The 22,377-nt window shown below is 37.3% G+C and overlaps 1 protein-coding gene across 8 annotated transcripts in view; it reads right to left on the bottom strand.

The window, feature by feature from the left end:
• Window positions 1-22,377, bottom strand: part of LOC106874397 (uncharacterized) — a 300,833-nt gene that overhangs the window by 141,017 nt on the left and 137,439 nt on the right. The window contains exon 1 of one of the 8 annotated variants that reach the window (XM_089359807.1): window positions 4,177-4,323. The exons of the other annotated variants lie outside the window; for them this stretch is intronic. Within the exon in view, the coding sequence (XP_089215933.1) occupies window positions 4,177-4,308 (132 nt within the window). The 5' untranslated portion in view covers window positions 4,309-4,323. Of the gene's footprint in view, window positions 1-4,176; window positions 4,324-22,377 lie in introns of those variants that run through there. 8 annotated transcript variants of the gene reach the window in all.

Below are 22,377 nucleotides of genomic sequence, written 5' to 3'. Positions count from 1 at the left end.
TATAAGAGTAGAAAAAGAACCGCCTCAACCAACAAAATAACCCCCAAAACATCAAAAAAAAGATATTCTACATACATATATGTTTGAGTATAATAATATTTAAGAGTCATCAATAATTATAAGTTTAAAAGATGCAATAATCTGTACATTATTGCATCTTTTAAAGTTATAATTATTGATGATTCTTAAATATTGTTATATCAAAACATATATATGTATGTAGAGTATCTTTTTTTTTTTTTTTTGATTATTTTGTTGGTTGAGGCAGTTCCTTTTATACTCTTATAGGTATATTTTTTTATCTTTTAATTTGCATTACATTTCCAATTGGAATACATATAAAACAAACTAAGCATCATTTTAATTTCCCTTCACCATTTTATTTTATTGACTTTTTAATTTTATGAGACTGTTTATACACATATATATTGATGATCTACCTATTAATATATTTGGTTAAACACAGTTGGCATCAGGATTGTTTTTAACAATCCACTACGTGGATACTGCTTCCTCAAATTCTGTATATACATATATATATATATATATATATACGTATATATATTTATATTCGCCATGATAGATCGCTAACGACTACACACATTTTTTTTCTCTCATTGTTTCTTTCTGTGGAAGAGCGTAGGCTCGAAACGTTAAATACTTTTTCAATTCCAGAGCATTATACTAATACATCTGTTTGTTTTCTACACCACCTATCTTCGTCTTTTGTTTTTTCGTGAATTCTCCCTATATATATATGTGTATATATATATATATATATATATATATATATATATATACACACATACATATGTATGTATGTATATATATATATATATATATGCATGTATGTATGTATGTATATATATATATATACATATATATATATATATATATATATATATATATATATATATATATATATATGTATGTATGTATGTATGTATGTATGTATATACATATATATATGTGTGTGTATATACTCTTTTACTCTTTTACTTGTTTCAGTCAGTTGACTGCCGCCATGCTGGAGCACCGCCTTTATATATATATATATAATAATATTAGGGATAAAATCCAAAATTACAAGTAAAAACTCAAAATCAATTTAGAAAAATCAAAATTAAATTGAGCTTTATACATAAAATATATATAAAATATATAGTTTTAGGGAAAATAACCAAGTTTCAAGAACTCATCCATGAAAATCCACTATCACATGTAGAAAAATTAACAATTAAAAGCACAGTAAATGAGTATAATATAAAACAAAGTAAATATCATAAGATAAAGATAATAAAATGACTACACGTGTCTCATAACTAATTTTCAAATAGAAAGGAGATTTAAATCGATTAAAATCAATTAAAATCAATTGAAATTATCGAAAGTAAATTCTATTCAAAAATATAGCTAATCTTCAGGTCGAAAGTAGAACAATAATTAAAATAAATAAATATATATATCTCAACCAACAATAAGTACCAAATGAAATTATATGAAATACTTATTTTATAAAGATAGAAAAATTATTAAAAATATCAAAATATTAAAATAATAAACATTCAATAATCATCCCTTCATTTATTATAATATATGCTAACATGTATATTATATACAAAAACCAGCTTACATAAATTATCATTGTTTTAAATTATCATTGTTTTAAATACATTTTGAACGAAGTTTCTGTTTAAAATAATAATGAAGATAAAATTAGTACATATTTAACCGGTGTAATAGTTTAAGCTATACTATTTAAAACTATTTACGTTCATATTCCGCATCATATTTGTGAACAACACATGCAACCATGGGCAATTGTAAGGCCCTCATCTACGTGTATTTGGTGTTTAAAATTGGTTGCGTTTCAGTTATGAGGACCGACTCCTGTATTTGTCGCAACGATGCATCACCGGGGTGTCTAGACAGGATTTCTATGCTAATTCTGTCCAGTACACCACCATGTTGTTCTTTGGCATGCTGGTAGAGCACCGAGGTTTGTTTTTGATTATTATAGTCCCTCCAATGTTCGTTTACACGCTCAGCCAAACTTCTTGCCGTCTCACCTATGTATGTCGTGTTTCTGTTTTTACACTCACAATCCATACAGCTTATTTTGTAGACTACATTTCTCAAAAGTACCAAGTTGAGGATAAATGTTATAGAAAAACCACGGAGATCAATTAGATCAATAATATGTAAAACATATCCCTTCAGAAGAACAAGGTGTGTTGAGGAGAGTTGCATTGTGCGCAAAAATAGTCCTGGTGCCAACTGCAAAGCCAGAAATGTAGTCTACAGCTCACGTCAAATCATCCAGCCCATGGAAAATGGACATAAAATGATGTCGACGACAATGATGTATAAATACACACATATATATACTTTTATACAAAAACATACATACACACACACATATACATATATGAGATGCATTCAAAAAGTATCTGACTTTATTTTTTCCCACCAAAACTAATGTCAAGGAGGCAAAATCCTTTGGGTATGAGGTAACACCATTCTTCCTGCACATGCATGAAAATTTTCACTCCAGTAGGCCACATCAGTTCCAAGCTGTTAGACCCATAGTACATATGTGTATGGTATACTTGTCGGATTTTTTTTCATGCATATGATCGAATGCATTGAGCAGAAACCATAAGCTCATCTCTCATCACAATGATGATGGTCTTCATGAAGTCTGGATTGTGGTTTGCACAGTCCAAAATGTCCTAAGTGATTTCTATGCAGAGTTGCTTCTGCTGCTCCATCACCTTGGGGATGAATTTCACCAACACTCTCTGCATGTGCAAATCCTCCATTAAAATGGAATGCACTGATCCTGTGCTTATACCCACTTCATGAGCAATTTTCTGGTTTGGCACACAACAGTCTTCCATGACTATTTGCCAAATTGCCAAACCTTCTCAATCAGCTCCTCATTTTGGCATGTGGATGGCTTGCTTGAGTGTGCCTCTCTCCACTGAGGTGCAGCCATGTTTAAAGTGGTTGTACCATTCCTTGATCTAAGGTTTGTCCATAACATCATCACTAAAAACCTGCTGAATATTCTGGATGGTATCAGCTTAAGTATCACCAAGCTTTTGGCAAAATTTGATGGAATATCTCTGCTTGAAAACAAAAATATAAGCACATACTACATGTCTGTACTCTAAGCAAACATAATAGCTGGGAACTGACATGGCTTACTGGTGTGAAAATTTTCACGCATGTGCAAAAAGAGTGGTATCATCTCCCACACAAAGGATTTTGTCCACACAGTATTAGTTTTGGTGGGTAAAAAAGTCAGATGCTCATATGTCAGCATATAATTCCTTTGCCAAAAAGAAACACATATTGAAGATCATATGAGCATAAACAAATTTATGGACGTATGTGGTTACATGCATATTCATATTGATGTATGTGCAGGAGTGGCTGTGTGGTAAGTAGCTTGCTTACCAACCACATGGTTCCGGGCTCAGTCCCACTGCGTGGCACCTTGGGCAAGTGTCTTCTACCATAGCCTCGGGCTGACCAAAGCCTTGTGAGTGGATTTGATAGACAGAAACTGAAAGAAGCCCGTCGTATATATGTATATATAGGCGCAAGAGTGGCTGTGTGGTAAGTAGCTTGCTTACCAACCACATGGTTCCGGGTTCAGTCCCACTACGTGGCACCTTGGGCAAGTGTCTTCTACTATAGCCTCGGGCCAACCAAAGCCTTGTGAGTGGATTTGGTAGATGGAAACTGAAAAGAAGCCCATTGTATATGTATATATATATATATATATATATATATATATATATATATATGTATGTATGTGTGTTTGTGTGCCTGTGTTTGTCCCCCCACCATCACTTGACAACTGATGCTGGTGTGTTTACGTCCCAGTAACTTAGCGGTTCGGCAAAAGAGACCAATAGAATAAGTACTAGACTTACAAAGAATAAGTTCCAGGGTCGATTTTCTCGACTAAAAGCTGTGCTCCAGCATGGCCGCAGTCAAATGACTGAAACAAGTAAAAGAGTAAAAGAGTAATATGTGTATGTGTGTGTATGTTTGTGTGTTTGTTTTTGTCCCCCAACATCACTTGACAACCAATGATGGTGTGTTTACATCCCCGTAACTTAGCAGTTCGGCAAAATAGACTGATAGAATAAGTACTAGGCTTACAACAAATAAATCCTGAGGTCGATTTGCTCGATTAAAAGGTGGTGCTCCAGCATGGCTGCAGTCAAATGACTGAAACAAGTAAAAGAATAAAGAACAAATGAATATATACATATACAAATGTAAATTTTGCATTATTCAATTCTCTGTCTGAAGAATTACTAATAGGAGATATCTTACATGTTTCTCTGACATACAACTTTGTAAGTCCTATTAAAAAATAAAACATGCATAATGATGAACATGTAATACCCCAAAATTTTCCAATCTCCTGCTTTGATATATAATTACATTGCAAAAAAAGTTTCCTAGAATTTTCAATTCTTATGCATACTTAACAAGAATATAACATCTAAATACAAACTTGGAATACTGGAATAAGCAGAAGTGCTTCAAGAAGACACAGCTTGGAGTTAAACCTTATCTACACATATATACATAAATACACACACACACAGACACACACACACATATATATATATACACAAACAGATATAAGTATACATACAGACATACACACACACACACATACATATACACAGACATGACCGAAGTAAATAGACATACCATAAAACATTGTTTTATGTTTATTCTAACTTGTAAAGGTTTATATTTTTTTATTAATTGACATTTTTATGCTTCAGGTTCTATATATGACTGTTTAATGAAGTCATATACAAAAGCCTTGGAACTGTCTGAATTTCAAAGCAGCCATATTATGGGTCAATCTGAAGGAGGACATAGTCAGCATAAAATTGCAGAAAATTTTGTGATACCACTTCCTACAGTTAATAGAGTGACTGTGCAATTTGCCAGAGAGGAGAAAGAGTCTACATCACCTTGTCAAGGTTGACCAAGGCTCTCTGACAGGACCCTTCTCTTTGTTAAGAGAAGTGTGGAGGATAATCCAAGGCCTCTGACATAGCAGAACACATTGATGTCAGTCCCAGAACAGCTGTCAGGTATCTCCACAAACTTGGTTACTATGGCAGAGCAGCAAGAAGGAAGCCACTTCTTTGACCAGCCAATATCAAATGGAGAAAAGATTGGGTCAGTGAGATGGTGGAGAGGTCGCTAGCATCTTGGGACACTGTCATATCATCTGATGAGTCCAGATTTGCTGTATTTTCTGACAGTCAAGGTTGGGTTTGGAGACTCTGTAATCAAGAATTTGATGTGAAAAGATTGCAGCCAACAATGAAACATGGCAGCTATTCTGTGATGGTCTGGAGAGCAATTTGGAGCAATGGTCAATCAGAGCTGGTGGAATGTGAGAGAAACAAACTCAGATAAATGTATGTCCATATTGTAGAAAGGATTCCCTCCAATCTTCTCCAGTGATGAAATGATTAAAGAAGACTATTTATGGAAGATGGGCTCCTTGTCACACAGCTAAAATGAACCAAGATTTGTTGGATGAGAATGGCATTAAAAAGCTTCCATGGCCTCTGAACACCTCAGGGGTATAATGGACAGGACACTTCATAAAAAGAACAAAAAAGCATCTTGAAAGCCAGATCTTTTGAGATTACTGCATGAAACTTGGTAAGAAATTCCTCAAGAGAATATTTGCCATCCGATCATTAACATGACTAATAGGATCCTTGCATTGAAAAATGCAAGGGGCATGTCTACTAAATATTAAATATTCACATTATAAAAATAATTTGAATGTATAATTTCAGATTTAAATAAATGTGTCTATTTACTTCTGTCACGTCTGTATACATGCATGCATGCATACATACATGATGGCCGTCCACTCGTGACCGAGGAAGACCATTGCCAACCTTCAGGAACATTGTGTACTCTAGGACTAACTTATATTTAGCATTTGCAGCTCTGTTGGTGGCTAATGAGCCCTGCTCTTGACAAGCATACACGACTGCAAACATTGCAGACCAAGCTTAACCTATTCACTATACGAGGCATGCGAAAGCGCACAGCTCGCTTAAGTTCTTCAAGCTAGATAAGTAGTCTCTCAAAAGTGTCAATCCCCTCCTTTAACCTGTTTCCCCCATCTGTGGCGATGACAGGCATTGTTCTCCCAGTCAGTGTCCTGCATATCACAGGCCTTTAATGAGGACTTGACACAGTCCTTAAATCGCAGCCTTGGTTTCTGCCGGAGTCTCCTTCCATTCACAAGTTCTCCATAGAGCATCTGCTTAGGAATACTGCTATCCTTCATTCTAATAAGGTGTCCAGTCCAACGTAACCGGTGCTTGTGCACCATCGCCTCAATACTCAAGATATCAGCTGTCCTCAGGATCTGTGTGTCTGGAATTTTTGAGGTCCAGCCAACATTGAGATTGTGCCTGAGACATCTCTGATGAAAGCGTTCAAGGACTCTTACCTGACATTTGTACAGAGTCCATGTCTCACATGAGTAGAGGAGTGATGTCAGTACACATGCACGGTACACAGCAACTTTTGTTTGCCTTGCTATGCCATGCTGGGACCAGACACGAGACTGAAGAGAACGGAAAGAATTAGTTGCTCTCTGCAACCTGAAACATATTTCCTCATCCAGGGAGCAAGAACGGCTGAGTGTGCTGCCCAGGTAGACAAACTTGTCTACTACCTTCAGAATTGTTCCTTCAACCAAGATAGCTGGTTTCACATATGGATTTCCTGGTGCAGGCTGGAACATTACAACAGTCTTGTCCAGGATAATGCCAAGTCCAAATGCCTTGCAAGAAGCAGAAATGCAATTCATGAGTATTTGCATGTCATCAACGGTATGAGTGACTAAGTCACAGTCATCTGCATAAAGGAGGTCACGAATAATAGACTGGAGAACCTTTGAATTGGCAGCAAATCGGCAAAGATTAAAGAGGCGGCCAGAAGATCGATATCTGACATATATTCCCAGAGAGCCAACCTTAGCAAAAGCATGAGTAAAAGCAGCAGCAAAGTACATAGAAAAGAGAGTTGAGGCAAGGATGTTACCCTGCTTGACACCATTCTCTACAGGAATGGGTCCGGCCATGCCACCACCAACATTGACCCAAGCCTCCATCCCATCAGGAAATGATTTAATTATAGATACAAAGTGATCCGAACATCCAAGTTTGCCAAGTATTTTCCATAGAAAGGCCCTATTTACAGTATCAAAGGCCTTTGTTAAATCAATGAATACCTGGACAAGATCCATATTCTGCTCATAGCACTTCTCCTGCATCTGTCTTGCTGTGAAAATCATATCCATTGTCTCTCTACCAGATCGGAAGCCACATTGAGATTCAGATAGGACATCATTTACGAGACACCCATTCAGACGGGTAAGAAGAATATTTGCCAGAACCTTGCCAGCAGTTGATAATAGAGCAATACCTCTGTAGTTACCACACATTGTTCTGGCTCCTTTTCCTTTATATAGAGGAAGAATAATTGCATCCTTCCAGTCCTTAGGGATTGCACCATCCTTCCAGACTACACTAATAAGTTCATGAAGGGACTGTGTGATGTAATTACCACCAAATCGCAAGACCTCAGCACAAATTCCATCCTTTCCAGGTGCCCTACCAAGATTCAATTTACTTATTGATGTCATTATTTCATCTATTGAGGGCGAAGAGTCTAAGGAGCCAATGATAGGTCTTTGGGATCTTTTTTAAAATGGGGGCCACATTTTTCATTAACGAAACACTTTGAAACTTGGAACACTGGTAGAATGTGTCATATAAAACATCTTTTTCTCTTAGTCTTCTTTAAAAAAAAAGAAATCCATAAGTTATTCCATGTTAAAGTTGTCGTATTTCTGTAATTTCAACCAATCACTGACGTCCATTCAGCCGATATACATTAAGTGCTGACTACATAAACAAACGATTCTGAAACAATTAACCCTAACCCTAACCCTAACCCTAGGGTTAGGGTTAGGGTTACAGCAAATTTAAAATGAAAAAAGCAAATAAAACGAAGGTATGGAGATTAAATACGCTTTACACCGCTTAATCAGCCAAAGGAGTAAATATAAACAACTGAATACTTGTCAGCGATTGGTTGAAATTATCGAAATAAGACAATTTTTTACATGAAATAAATTCGAATACAAAAATATTTTTCTGTTCTATAACACAAAATAGATAAGTATACGAAGTTTGAAAGTCTTTCCGTACCAAAAACACTACGTAAAACATTAATGAAAAATGTGGCCCCCGTTTTAAAAAAGATCCGGTCTTTGTTGCATAGTATCAATCACTGTTTCATCCACAACTGACTCATGGTTTAGGAGTTCAAAGAAATGCTTGATCCAGCAACCTGTGATTTCTGTTGATTTAGTGAACAGGGTGGAAGACTCCTTGGAAAGCCAAGGAGCTGATGTGGAGCTTTTAGGTCCATAAGCTCGCTTCATAAGATGGTAAAGCTTCTTGCTGTCATTTGCATCAGCAGCAGCCTGAACATCACGAGCAAGATCCTCCCACCAAGTGTTCTGCATCTTCCTGAGAGATCGCTGCTGTAGTGATTTTACACTGTTACAGTGGGCAAGTGCTAGACTTCGCTGCACAGTAGACAGTTCTCTGTGTAGCAATAAACTGTGAGCATGGCGCTTTACCACCAATAGTCGCTGAACTTCAGCATCATTCTCGTCAAACCAGTCTCTGTATCTGGCAGTAACATATCCCAGGGTTTCGGCTGCACATTGTAGAGCGTGGTATTGAAAATCCTCCCATGCTGCAGCAGTTTCAATGCTGGACAAGCGAGTCTGAAGTTCTTTCCTAACCACAACATCATATACCTTGTGGACATTTAGACGGCGAGGAATGCTGACTGGTCCTCTTCTCTCTTTTACTCTAATTACCATTTGGAACTTTGCTTGCACCAGACTGTGGTCTGTCCAGCATTCTGATCCATGGAAGGACTTGACATTACAAATGTCATAAATGTCGCACTTGCGGATGATGACATAATCCAGCAAGTGCCAAACTCTGGACCTTGGATGCATCCACATTGTTGTGTGATCACCTTTGTGCATAAACTGAGTGCTTGCGATGTAAAGTCCATGTTCTTCGCAAAGCTCCAGTAGCATGAGACCATTGCTATTCATTTTCCCTACTCCAATGTGTCCTAGAGAGTTCCATGTTTGCCAGTCTGTTCCAACTCTGGCATTAAAATCCCCTAGTAGAATGACTTTATCAGAATTGGGGATTTTTCTAAGTATGGCTCTCAGCTGGGTATAAAAGATTGTTTTATCTTCATCACAGCTAGTCAAAGTAGGTGCATAGGCACTTATTAGAGTAGCAAACCACCTACCTTTCAAGTGCAACTGTAGAGTCATTATACGTTCATTTATAGGAACAGGGAGCTCTTCCAACTTCTTAAGGATACAAGATCGAACTTCAAAACTAACACCAGCCTCTCTGCACTCCTCCTTCTGCCTTCCTTTCCAAAAAAAGTTGTATCCACCTCCTACTTCCTCAAGCTGACCATCACCTTCTATACGAGTCTCTGAGAGTGCAGCTATATCAATTTTATAACGGTTCAGCTCGTGAGCAACAAGTGCAGTGCATCTTTCAGGCCTACAGTCACTCTTCTTGTCCAACAGAGTGCGCACATTCCAACATGAAATGTTTAAGTTCCGTCCAGATTTTATAAATAAAAGACTCTTTGTTTTTCAAGCGCAGGATGGACATCCGTCAGTCACGCTAAACTGACCAGATATGGAAAGACAGGCAATTTTTGGTTCACCTTTCCTAGAACCTTCCCGGTCTCTGGGTGAGCAGTACCCTCTCCAAATGGAGCTGCTCAGACACCCACGCAGCAACCGAATCCTACCGCTGTCTTGGGCAATAAGGAGACGACTTTACATGTAGCATGGGCCGCCTACATGCAGGTCACTGACTGCATGCTTCCAACCCGTCAGATCTGCATGCTTCACCACCTTCCCATTGCCGCAGGACTTCCGAGTAAAAAAAAATATATACATATAAAAATAAAAATATATACTAAAAATGAAGAAGATATATACTAAAAATAAGATAAATATATACTAAAAATAAGATAAATATATACTAAAAATAAGATAAATATATATAGGAAAAAAAAAACGCACATGTCGAGCAGAGGTCCACAATCCCTGTGCTGAGTTTTAGGTCCAATGAGGCTTGCACAACACCTCATAGATCCTCTCCACTTTATTGACATTATCCAGAGACAAGCCAGAGCAAGATGTCTGGTGCCAATATGAGTCACAGGCTCAGGGATGTGGGAGTGCCATGATCTCTAGCACAAGCCAAAGATCCCCAAAATTTCCAATACCATTCCCTGTATATCTGGTTTTATATCAGAGTGACCTTCTCCTAGAGACATGCTTCAACAAAAGCTGAAGGGTGCCTCACTCCTTGTGGTCTTTCAGCACGCCGGACACCATCCCGGAATTTCTGCGTACCCGTGCTATTGCTAGATAGCCTTTGAGCCTGCACTAGGTCCATCCGAGCTTTCAACAGGTCTTGTTTTTAATTCTGCTGGGTTTCTAGCAACCCTCCTCACCAGGGTAGCCTGGTGGGGGTGCCAACTTAGTTGCCGGCAACCCAACCATGCAACAGGTTGTACTGGATTACATGTTACCAGTAGCACTTATGAGAGCCTCATACGTGACCTGACATACATACATACATACATACATACACACACACACACACACACACACACACATACATACATACATACAAACATACATTCATTCATTCATTCATTCATGCCGGTGAAATGTGCCCTTAATGAAATTTTCCAAGAAAACAATAACTTTGGCTCTGAAGTACTCTCTTGGAGAGAGAGTATTCTCTCCCAAAGTAAGTAAAAAACCACCAGACATGGTATTAAAGGCTGTTAACAAAATTGGTGATGAGTATTTACAACAGTGTGATGAACCCACATACTAATACCTGTCTATATGCCCTGGCTATTACTATAACACGGTACATGAATGATATTCAAAAAGTAAACAAAACCGAAATAACAAAGAAAGTACCATCATAGGTTTTGAAGACAGAAAAAGATAACTGGTTTACAGAAGACCACCAGTCATGTAATGATGCTAATTGCATGCAAACAAGCGAATCAATATATGTCTCACCAACAGAAAGTAAAGAAGGAGATAGAAATGATGTTTGGAGACAGCAAAAAGGAGACACTCACTTGCAAACTGATTAGCCTCAAGCAGGAACTAAAAGCTGTCAGTGAAAAACTCCGACATCAGAAGAGAATAACCGAGAGAAGAACAATAAACAAAAAATTTAACTGCAACCAGGCAGAGTATACAGAGACATGAGAGGAGGAGCTCTTTCATGGAAACTCTTTCATGGAAGCTCTTTCATGAGAAGACATAGACTCCTTCTGAAGGGAAATCTGGAGCGAAGATAAGGAATTTAATCAAGATGCTCTGTGGCTGGAAGAAATCCGAAAATGTTATTGCTCCTGCGTTACATCCAAGACATACAACACTGATGGTGAAACTCTTGCAACTGTGATCTAGAAACTCCAGGATAGAAAAGCACCTGGAAGAGACTTGATTGTTGGATATTGGTACAAGAAGCTAACATTCTACTGACCATATCTTATCAATCTGTACCAGCATACCACACTGGTTGGCTCTGGCAGAGACAAAATTGATCCCCAAATGCAGAACCACCCACATACCAAAAAAAAAAAAAAAAACTACTGGCCAATTGCATGCCAGAACTTAATGTGCAAGATATATACAGGATGTTTAAACCTCTTCCTCCAGGACCATTGTGAAACCAATAACATTATCACAGCAGAACAAGCAGTTGGGAAGAAGGGAGTCTGAGAATGTACAAAACTGTGATGTCAGAGGTGCAAGAGCATAGGAGGAACCTAGTTTTAATGTAGCTAGACTACAAAAAGCCTTTGACTCTGTTCCCCACTTATGGGCGCAAGAAGCCCTTCAACTTGCTAAAGTTCCTGTGAGAATAGTCAAAGCCATAGCTGACCAGACTTCATTGTGGGCCACCATCTTGAAATTAAACACAAAGAGTAACTGTATTATCACTGATAGAATATAGTATCGCAAAAGCATATTCCAAGGAGACAGCCTCTCTGTGGTGTTGTTTATACTTTCTATAAACTCCTTGTCATTCATGTTAAAGAAGTCTGAAGGATATCTCACTGGTTCACAAGGAAACAGAAATACCAGAATTACACACTGTTTCTTTGTGGATGATTTAAAACTTTATGCAAAGACTATGCAAGAGATGAAAAAGAGCCCTGACCTAGTAACAACATTCTCATAGGATGTAGGTTTGGAGTTTGGTTAGGATAAATGTTGTTATATGGTTGTGAAAAGAGGGAAACTATAAACCAGCATAGTAACATCTCCATCAATGATTTGACTGTTTCCCTGTATCCGACGAGGAATGGTACAGGTATATAGGGTGGGCTGAAAATATATCTCATGATGGCACCTGTAACAAAACACATGTCACAAAAGAATATTACAGCCAAATAAAGAAAATTTGGACCTCAGAACTCTATGCATTCAATAAAACAGTGGCCCATAATGTGTTTGCAGTGCCAGTACTCATACCAACATTTTGGCTGCTTGATTGGATGCTTGATGAGATCCAAGCCATTGATGTGAAAACCCAAAAAATACTAAACAAGTACACATAATTTCCACATAAACAGTGATGTACACCGCTTCTACCTAAAATGAAAGTAAGGCAGGAGAGGCTTAATATCAACCAAAAATGCCTTTGAATGTTGCATCATATCCCTTTAGCAACATCTTTTAACCACCAAGTGTCAAAGTGCATCCTTTGACCAAGTGTGCATACATGAGGCTGATAACATCATAAGACTAAGAAGGCAGCTGATAACCTAGAATACATGCCCAAAAAAGTTGCATGACTTTACCACAACGTATCATCAGATGAAAGGATGAGCCTATATAAGCAGAAGACTATATATGGATATATTAGTTGAAAGCTTCGTGATGATTGTAACATCAATCATCAAAGCAGTTTATCATAGACCAATAGCCAGATTACTACCTCACACTTTGAAGGGTATGTGTTTGTAATCCAAGAACAGGAAAGATCAACCAAGTACCTGATGCACAAAAGGGATAGAGATGCAGGAAAAGTTGTAAAATGTGACAACCAATGCAGACTGTGGAGTTCACATTGAAGATATCACCCACATCATAAGCAGTTGTCCGAAAATGTCATCATGCTATTTTCTACCGATGAGACATGATGTTGTATCTAGTTCACTCTATAATGAAATCTGTTGGAAGAATAATCCTGAGAACAAAGAAATAAGAACCCACAATATGGTAGAAGCCATAGCCACTCATAATAAAAAAGAATACTGGTGGAATATCCTAGTGAAGACCTCAAGAAAATGTAAGTTCAACAGACTGGATATAATGATTTGGGATAGAGAAGAGAAACTGCACAGTTGTAGATATTAGCTGCCCAGCAGATGTTAACATAAAGCTGAAGATCAGTGAAAAAGAGAACACTTGTGCTGAACTATTGAGAAATCTGCAGTTACTCTATCCAGATTACAAGTTCAGATTTATACCTGTAATTATTGGGACCTTAGGATACCAATCTTGAGAAATTAGGCTTCTCAAAACCAGAAAAGACAAAACTAATTCGAAAACTACAGATCCAATCCATCACTGGAACTGTAAAAATCTGTAAAACGTTCCAGAAGTTTATCATTTAAATATATATGAGCATGTCCAGATATGCAACTATATGCATGAGAATACATACATAAAACATACAAATCTGCACACACACACGTGCGCGCGCACACGCACACACACACACACACACACACACACACACACACAAACAAACAAAAATACCCTGTTGTTGATGTTGAAATTTTAATGAAGGAGCTTTGGATGTAGGTTAGAAACCAGTTCTTTCTCTAATGGCAAGAAATCTTGAAATAAACTGAATAATGACATACGTACATATGTATATACATACATACATACATACATACATATCTATATACTCAGATACTTAGATAAGTTTCAGCCAACATTGGTCTAGGACATGTCTAACTTAAAAGCACCACCTGGAAAAGACATTTAAAGATGTTCCATATTAGTCATTCTTTGGCCACCATAGTCCATTAGAGTAGAGAGTTATTATTCACAGAGATATATCCCAGGGTAAGTGGTTTATCTGGAGTTTTTTTGAGATATTTGTCCAGGACTATCTAAATATTAGAGGATCTTTTTCTTCACTTATGTATTTTGGTATACTATTAAAGAGAACAGGGCCAGCTGAGGTGAAATAGTTCTGTCTTAGTGTTGTGATGTGATGTGAACGTGACTTTTAGAGAGGATGGATAGCACAGGGACCCAGCTTCAGGTGTATTTTAAAGTGGATGCCAACATCCTTTAAGCAGTGCTGTTGGAATATTTTCCATATCATACAAATGATATAGTGCTCATAGTGACATTGGAGGAAATAAAGTTTGAGTTTCTTGAGATGATCCCAATAATCAACACCTGTCATGCCGTCTATTTTCCTTGTGATTGATCACTGGAGTGCTTCAATTTTCATAGTATTCTATTTCAGGTAGGGAGACCACAGCAGACAACTGTATTCAAGGTAAGGATGGGTGAAGATGCAGAAGAGAAGGATAATGGTAGTAGCGTCTCTAGGCTGAGAAGTCCTGAGGATCCAGAATACATTTACATGTATATACATATATATATATAAACACATGACAAATGGATGTTAAATAAATAATACATATAAATATGTATTATATGTATTATAATACATATATATTTAGGCACAAGTGTGGCTGTGTGTGTGGTAAGAAGCTTGCTTTCCAACCACATGATTCTGCATTCAGTCCCACTGTGTGACACCTTGGGCAAGTCTCTTCTATTATAGCCTCAGGCCGACCAAAGCCTTTGGGGTAGACTCGGTAGATGGAAATTGAAAGAAGCCTATCATACACACACACACACACACACACACATATGTATCCCCCCATTACCACTTGATAATTAGTGCTGGTGTGTTTACGTCCCAGTAACTTAGCACTTCAGCAAAAGAGACAGATAGAATAAGTACTAGGCTTAAAAAAAAGTCCTGGGGTTGATTTGTTTGACTAAAACCCTTGAAGGCAGTACTCCAGTATGGCTGCAGTCAAATGACTGAAATAAGTAAAAGAATATATGTCTATACTTACATACACATACCCCAACATACACATGCACATACATATATATGTCCTTGTAGCTGTAGAGTTTATACAAAGTGATGAATAAGAGAAAATGGTTTAAACATGCTAAAATTCTTATTTTTGTAGTTTGGTAATATTTCTATTGCTCATAGACTTAGACATAGTTTGGTAATATTACTATTTAAAACTCTATTTATGCAATTGCTTATTTTAGTGTTTTGCATTCATATCTGTCTTATTTCTACTTAATCTTTCTGATGAACATCTCTGCTGTGAAATTTTCTAATTGCCACCATGTCTATGCAATTTTATGAATCCCTGTAGTGCAAGGTTGTAGGAGTACTTGTTGCCAAATATCAAATGCATATTAATCTCAGATGAAAGATGGGAAAAAATGTTTATGTAACAGGCTGAAACTGTAATGATGATTAGAAGTTTGAGTGATGAAAGAAAGCCAGGAATGTTCCGTCCTGGTTTTTCCTATCCATCTTTCTATCATCTTTCTCTCTGTATGTTTTTATTGTCGTCTGTAACATTCTTATTCCGTTTTCTTTTTATTCATATATACATATAGTGGCATACGTACACCTTTTGCTCAGCTTGTAAGTAAGTACCATATAGCTTACATATATTATTAGCTAACTGGGGATGTATGTATAGATAAATATAGTTTTATGAAACTATCTAGACCTGTGTAAACAAATTCTGGTCATTATGCAGTTGTGTGTATCTCTGTGGTCCAAAGTTGAAGAAGTATTCATTCCCAAGTATCAACATGCATATTAATCTTAATTAATAGTGAAGGCAAATGGCTTAGTCGTTAGGGTATTCAGCTTACAATCGTAAGGTCATGAGTTCAATTCCTAGCGACGCAGTGTATCCTTGAGCAAGACACTTTATTTCACATTGCTCCAGTCCACTCAGTTGGCAAAAATGAGTAGTACCTGTATTTCAAAGGACCAACCTTGTCACACACTGTGTCATGCTGAATCTCCCTGAGAACTACGTTAATGGCACATATGACCATGGAGTACTCAACCACTTGCTTGTTAATTTCACAAGCAGGCTGTTCCATTGATCAAATCAACTGGAACCCCAGTCATCATAATCGATGGAGTGCCAGTATTAATCTTAGATGACAGATAAGAAAATATATCTTCTATATTGATGACATATATTATTAGCTAACTGGATATGTGTGATTAGATAAGTATAGTTAAAAAAAAATATTTTGACCTATGTAAACAAAATCTAGTCATTCAATGTTGTAGTGGATTTCCATTGTTCATAGACTTAGAATATAAATGTATAAAGTTATTTACACTCCCTTATATGTAAGTATATGAAAGAATGTGTGTATGTGAGGAAGAGTGATATGTCCCACATTATGATGACATCTGCATGACAGGCTCCTATGGCGTAACTCACTGACTGACACTGCTTTTGTGTCTGTCCACTATTCAACAGCAGTGGAACAGTCCACTTCTCACTTGGGGGTGTCTGCCACAACACCTCCTCACCTTTGAAATCTTTTTTCTTCTTTCATACAGCATTATTTTTTTCATTTCTTTTTCTTCCACACAGAATTATTTTTCTCTTCAGAATGCTGCAGGTAGTACCAGTCTACATTGTTTACCGGTAGCATTAACACATAGCGACCTGACTGAAATCCTTCACACAGACTTATTATTTTTTTTTTTTTCTTCCACACAGAATTATCTTTCTCTTCAGAATGCCATAGGTAGTACTAATCTACATTGTTTACCGGTAGTGCAACTAACACATAGTGACCTGACTAAAATCCTACAAATGGATTTATATTATTTTCCACTGTGTATAGTTCAGTTCTGTATTAGAGTTCCAGTTTTATCAGACATTTTTTTCTTCAGAATCTATTTTCAATAGAATTTATCTATTTTTCACTGTGTATATATTATTTTTTACTGTGTGTAGTTCAGTTCTGTGTTAATCTTATCTGCCACAGCATGTAGTTCGATTCCTCATTGCCACTGATGTTCCCACATTATGACAATGTAATTTCGTTGTTGGTGTGACTGGCCTGTATGGCTTACCTCACCAACTGACACTGCTTGATGTGTCTGTCCACTATTTAACAGTAGTGGAACACCCCACTTCTCACTTGGGGGTGTCTGCCACAACAGAGTTTACTTACAAACTAATTTTTCTAAATGGCTTTAAAAAAATATGTAAAAGCTAGACAGTCATAAATTAATTTTGTATAGTGACAGATTCTAGTGTTGGATAGTCCCAAAAGGTGTTCTTTAGGATAATGTGTTGGTATATCTCAGGCAACATAGTTGTGGTCTAGTACAGAGAGACAAGGTAATGCCATTCGTAGGGGAGACTGGAAAGGTGAAAGGTGGGGAAGTAAAGTGAAGTGTCAGTTGGAATGGACAGGTAGAGGAAAATGACAATTGAGCGATTAGCAATTAGTGATGGAGAAACAAAAAGCTAAAAGTGAAAATTGACAAACAACACAATAGAAAAATGATGGAAAATGATGAAAAAATGAAACAATGAAAAAATTTGTAAAAATTGGGAAAAAACTGAAAAGGCGAAAAGATGATGATGAAAAGCTGAAGCAATGTGAAGGGATGAGATTTAAATAGATTACATGAACTGTGAGGAGACCCTTGAAAATCCTTGTTTAAAATTCCAGAAGGTCTTTTTGTGTGCGTGTGTTTTTACGTTTATGAACTACCCTTCATTGTGCATTTTGTCATAATGTAGGTTTATTTAGTGTATTAGATAAAGAATATATCTAAATGTTGTTTGAACACATTCACATGTACACTTCATAGATTTCTGTGGCTATTTCACTGTGTATTGAAAATGTGTGGGTCTTTGAACCCAGAGCTGTTATCATATTAATTTTTTACTCTGACAGAAATAGTGGAATCTTAGATACTATACAATGGCAACCAGTCTGGTGATCAGTAAAACTTCAGATCCCACAGTTTGAGTCATTAGTGACTTTAGACTCCAGGCCAGAAGGATGCCAAGAAGCAGGCCAATCTGGAAAAGAAGGATTTGGAAGCTTAAGGACCTTTCATATGATCAGAGATTTAGGGACATCCTAATTGAGAAATTTGATGAGAGGGAGGAGGAGCTACAAACTTGTGACATAGAGGGCAACTGGGAATTCCTGCAAGACAGCTTGCTGAGTTCCACAGACCAAATCTGTGGCTGGTGCAGAGTCCCTTCCGGACCTAGGATAACATGGTGGTGGAACAATACTGTAGACATGGCCATTAGAGCAAAGAAAGACATAGAAGAGTGAGGGCAGCAGCAGGGAACTGTATCTTATGGCCAGAAAAAAAGCTAGGAGACAGGTATATCTAGCCAAGGGAGAAGCAGAAAAGAAGTTTGCCTATGTTCAGCATTGTGAGGACCAAAGAACTGAATTATTTTGGACTGCAAGACAGTGTGAGGAAGAAAATTGTGATGTCACAGGAGAGAAATGTGTCCACATGGATGATGACACACTTGCTTTTAATGATTTTGCAAAGAAAGAGGCTTGGAGATGCCATTATAAAAGACTGCTGAATGTGGAGAATGAATGGGAGGAGGAGAGTTGGCCAAATGGTGACCCAGTTAAGGAACCAGCTACTCAAATTGACAGTACCCTGGTAGATAAAACAATTAAGGATATGAAGACAGAGAAAGCCCCTGGCCCATCTGGAATCACCCATACTGTAAATCAGGTGGTTCATGAAGGAGTCATACCCAATGACTGGTGTAGTAGCATCATAGTCAACTGCTACAAAGGTGAACAGTCCCACTGCGTGGCACCTTGGGCAAGTGTCTTCTACTATAACCTCGGGCCGACCAAAGCCTTGTGAGTGGATTTGGTAGACGGAAACTGAAAGAAACCTGTCGCATATATATGTATTATATGTATGTGTGTCTGTGTTTGTCCCCCCCACCCCACCATCACTTGATGACTGATGCTGGTGTGTTTACATCCCTGTAACTTAGCGGTTCGGCAAAAAGAGACTGATAGAATAAGTACTAGGCTTACAAAGAATAAGTCCTGGGGTTGATTTGCTCGACTAAAGGCAGTGCTCCAGCATGGCTGCAGTCAAATGACTGAAACAAGTAAATGAGTAAAGAACTCCAGAACAAAGTTCTACTGCAAAAATTAGGGCAAGTTGGTGTTATCTTCCTTAGATGAGTTCCAGTTGTGTCTATGATAGGCTAGTCTATAATTGGCTGCTTTTCCCTAGTTGGCAAATGGAAAGTTCCATGTTTCTAATATGAATTTCCTCTCATGAGGGCATGACTAAATTCTTTTTTGGGGTATTTAAGAAGGTCTCTGGACCAAGTGTGTTTTTCAGGATTCTAGCTCTCTCAGCCAAGCAAAGCTTACACCATTTGCTCCCATTAAGGTATAGTCCTGGTTGTTCTAGGAGCCTCTATTTAATGGTCATTCTCTGACTGGCCATAACAAATGTGTGTGTGTGTGTGTGCGCGCGCTCGCGCGTGTGGTAGTAATTACAGGATTAATACAGTTCTATATTTAAGAGATGAGGAATTATGTACATTATTTACATTTGTTAACAACAAACAAGGTGAGGACAAATATCCATCAAGTGTAAATAATGTAAATAATGTATACAGAATTAAGTAGTGTATATGAAACATATCTTAAGATTACTGTAATTATAGTGATGATGATTGTGATGATGATGATAAACAAAACAAACAATTGTAAAGGTAAACATGTATAACAATAAGTAGAATGTCAAAATGACAATAATAATAAAATGAATTAATGATACTAACAAAAATGCTGACAATAATGAATATAAATTGTGATGTATAACACATGTATGTATGTAATATAAAAAAGCATATATATGCATGCATTTCCTCATACAGAAATACAGTTCTGAATGCATACACACATTACCTACTAACACAGTCATAAGACATAAAGAACCCCTGCTACCACATATATACTTTTTAACATATCCTATGATCAACTTTGTTGAAGGTCTTGGCAAAGTTGAGATACATCACATCCATATTTGAGTAGCTGAGCTGTTGTTTCAGCACCCAGTAAAAATTCTATGTAAGGTAGCACTTCCCAGGACAGGAATCATGATGTATGTTTGTGAGTAACTTATTTTCTTCTAGGAATGTGATCAGCCTCCTTCTGACAATGCATTCCATGACCTTGTTAATATGTGAGGTCAGAGAGATAGTCTGTAATTTGTAGTACTTGCTCTGCCATAATATGTACAAGGTGTATTCTAAAAGTATCTGACTTTATTTTTTTCCAATAAAAACTAATGCTGCATGGGCAAAATCCTTTAGGTAGGAGATGATGCCACCCTTCCTGTCCATGCATGAAAAATTTTGTGCCAGTAAGCCACACAGTTTCTGGCTGTTATGGATTACACTTTACTTGCCAAAGTGGTGATAGCAAAGCTGCAAAGTAAATGAACATAAATGTACACTGGTTTGATAAAGACACCTAGAAATATCAAAAGACTAAATTGCTCTTAGATGCTATCAGCATGAAAAATTATAGTTAACTTAGTGTTAACTACCTTGCTAAGTACAGTCAAGTCTGTATGATAGTAATTAAGAGAATTTGTCATATATCAATCACATTTATTTAGTCCTTCATCCAAAAATATATACTAAGTTACTCTAGAACTTCACTCTATTGCACATAATTTGATATAGATTTTTATCTGTCTATATCGAAAGGGTTACTAATTAAGGCACTTATGTACACCGGGAATTTTTCTGACATTAGTGATGGTGATATAGTTGTAATTATGCACACTAGGAAAATGCTGCAGTTCAACAAAGGTTCAACCTGGGTCAAACAAACTGACCCAGTGTGCTCCTTTGATGTGGGGATGGGAGCATTTCACAGTACAGATATATGCAACTTCATACAATTATATATACTGGACATGTTAATGAAGAGATTCCTGTCAGTACTTTTTGGTTTATACAGAGGAGATACTTTAGCCATTTCTAGAGGTACTAATGACTATACCCTAGATGGGCTAATGTGTACACCTTAAAAAACCTAACTTGCATGATACAATTGAGATCAGTCTTACCATTGTTAACTGTTTAGATGTTATGCTAGACCTGGGTACCTATTCATACAGGCCCTACTACAAACCAAATGAAAGGTTGTTGTACATTAACACAGCATCCTGTCACCCACTTATCATGTTCAAGAAGCTAGTGAAAGGTGTCAGAATATTTTGAACCTGTTCTCTAATAAAGAGATTTTTGACACCACAGCCCTCTTTTATAATGGGGCTCTGACAGCCAGTAGGTTTAAGGACCACATCTCCATTATACCAGGACCTAACACCCACAAAAGGAAGCACCAATGTAAAAGTCATTTGGTTTTCCCCACCCTTCTCACTCAACATCAAAACCTGAGAGGAAAGGATATTCCTTAGATTAGTGAACAAGCACTTCACACAATCCCACAGGTACAGATGATCGTTTAAGAGACATCTTAAGGGGCTCTTTCAACTGTGTGCCCAGTGTTAAAAGGTTTTAGTAAACACATCTAAACCCTTCACAGAGACACGATGTTCATGTAGGGTTAAAAATGAGTGCCCAGAGGGTAGTTGATGCATCTCCAAGGCCATGGTCTATGAAGTTGAGGTGGTGTCTAGCATTCACAACAGTAGCAACAGTGATGGCAGCAATTTATTTTAACTCTAACCTGAAACTCTAACTATGAAACTTCATCTTAAGCACTTACTCTTAGACCCTCACTTAAGATTTCAACCTTAATCTTATATCTAAAACCTAAACCCTAATACTAAGCCCTGATACTAAATCCTAACCCCGACCCCTGACCCAAACCCTATTTTTTGTGTAGAATTTCAAAAGTAGATACTCCCAGAAAAAAATTTGATAATCTAAAAGCTATTGTAGTTTCAAACTTGTAATTTTCAAAAACATTTTATTTGCAGAATTGAAATCTCTGATGTTTAAAAAAATAGAAAA

The sequence above is a fragment of the Octopus bimaculoides genome, chromosome 11 (assembly GCF_046866305.1).
Source record: "Octopus bimaculoides isolate indiv1 chromosome 11, ASM4686630v1, whole genome shotgun sequence".
In the NCBI taxonomy this organism is placed as follows: domain Eukaryota; kingdom Metazoa; phylum Mollusca; class Cephalopoda; order Octopoda; family Octopodidae; genus Octopus; species Octopus bimaculoides.
Note: the sequence above shows the minus strand (reverse complement) of the source record. Positions and strands in the feature narration are given on the sequence as shown.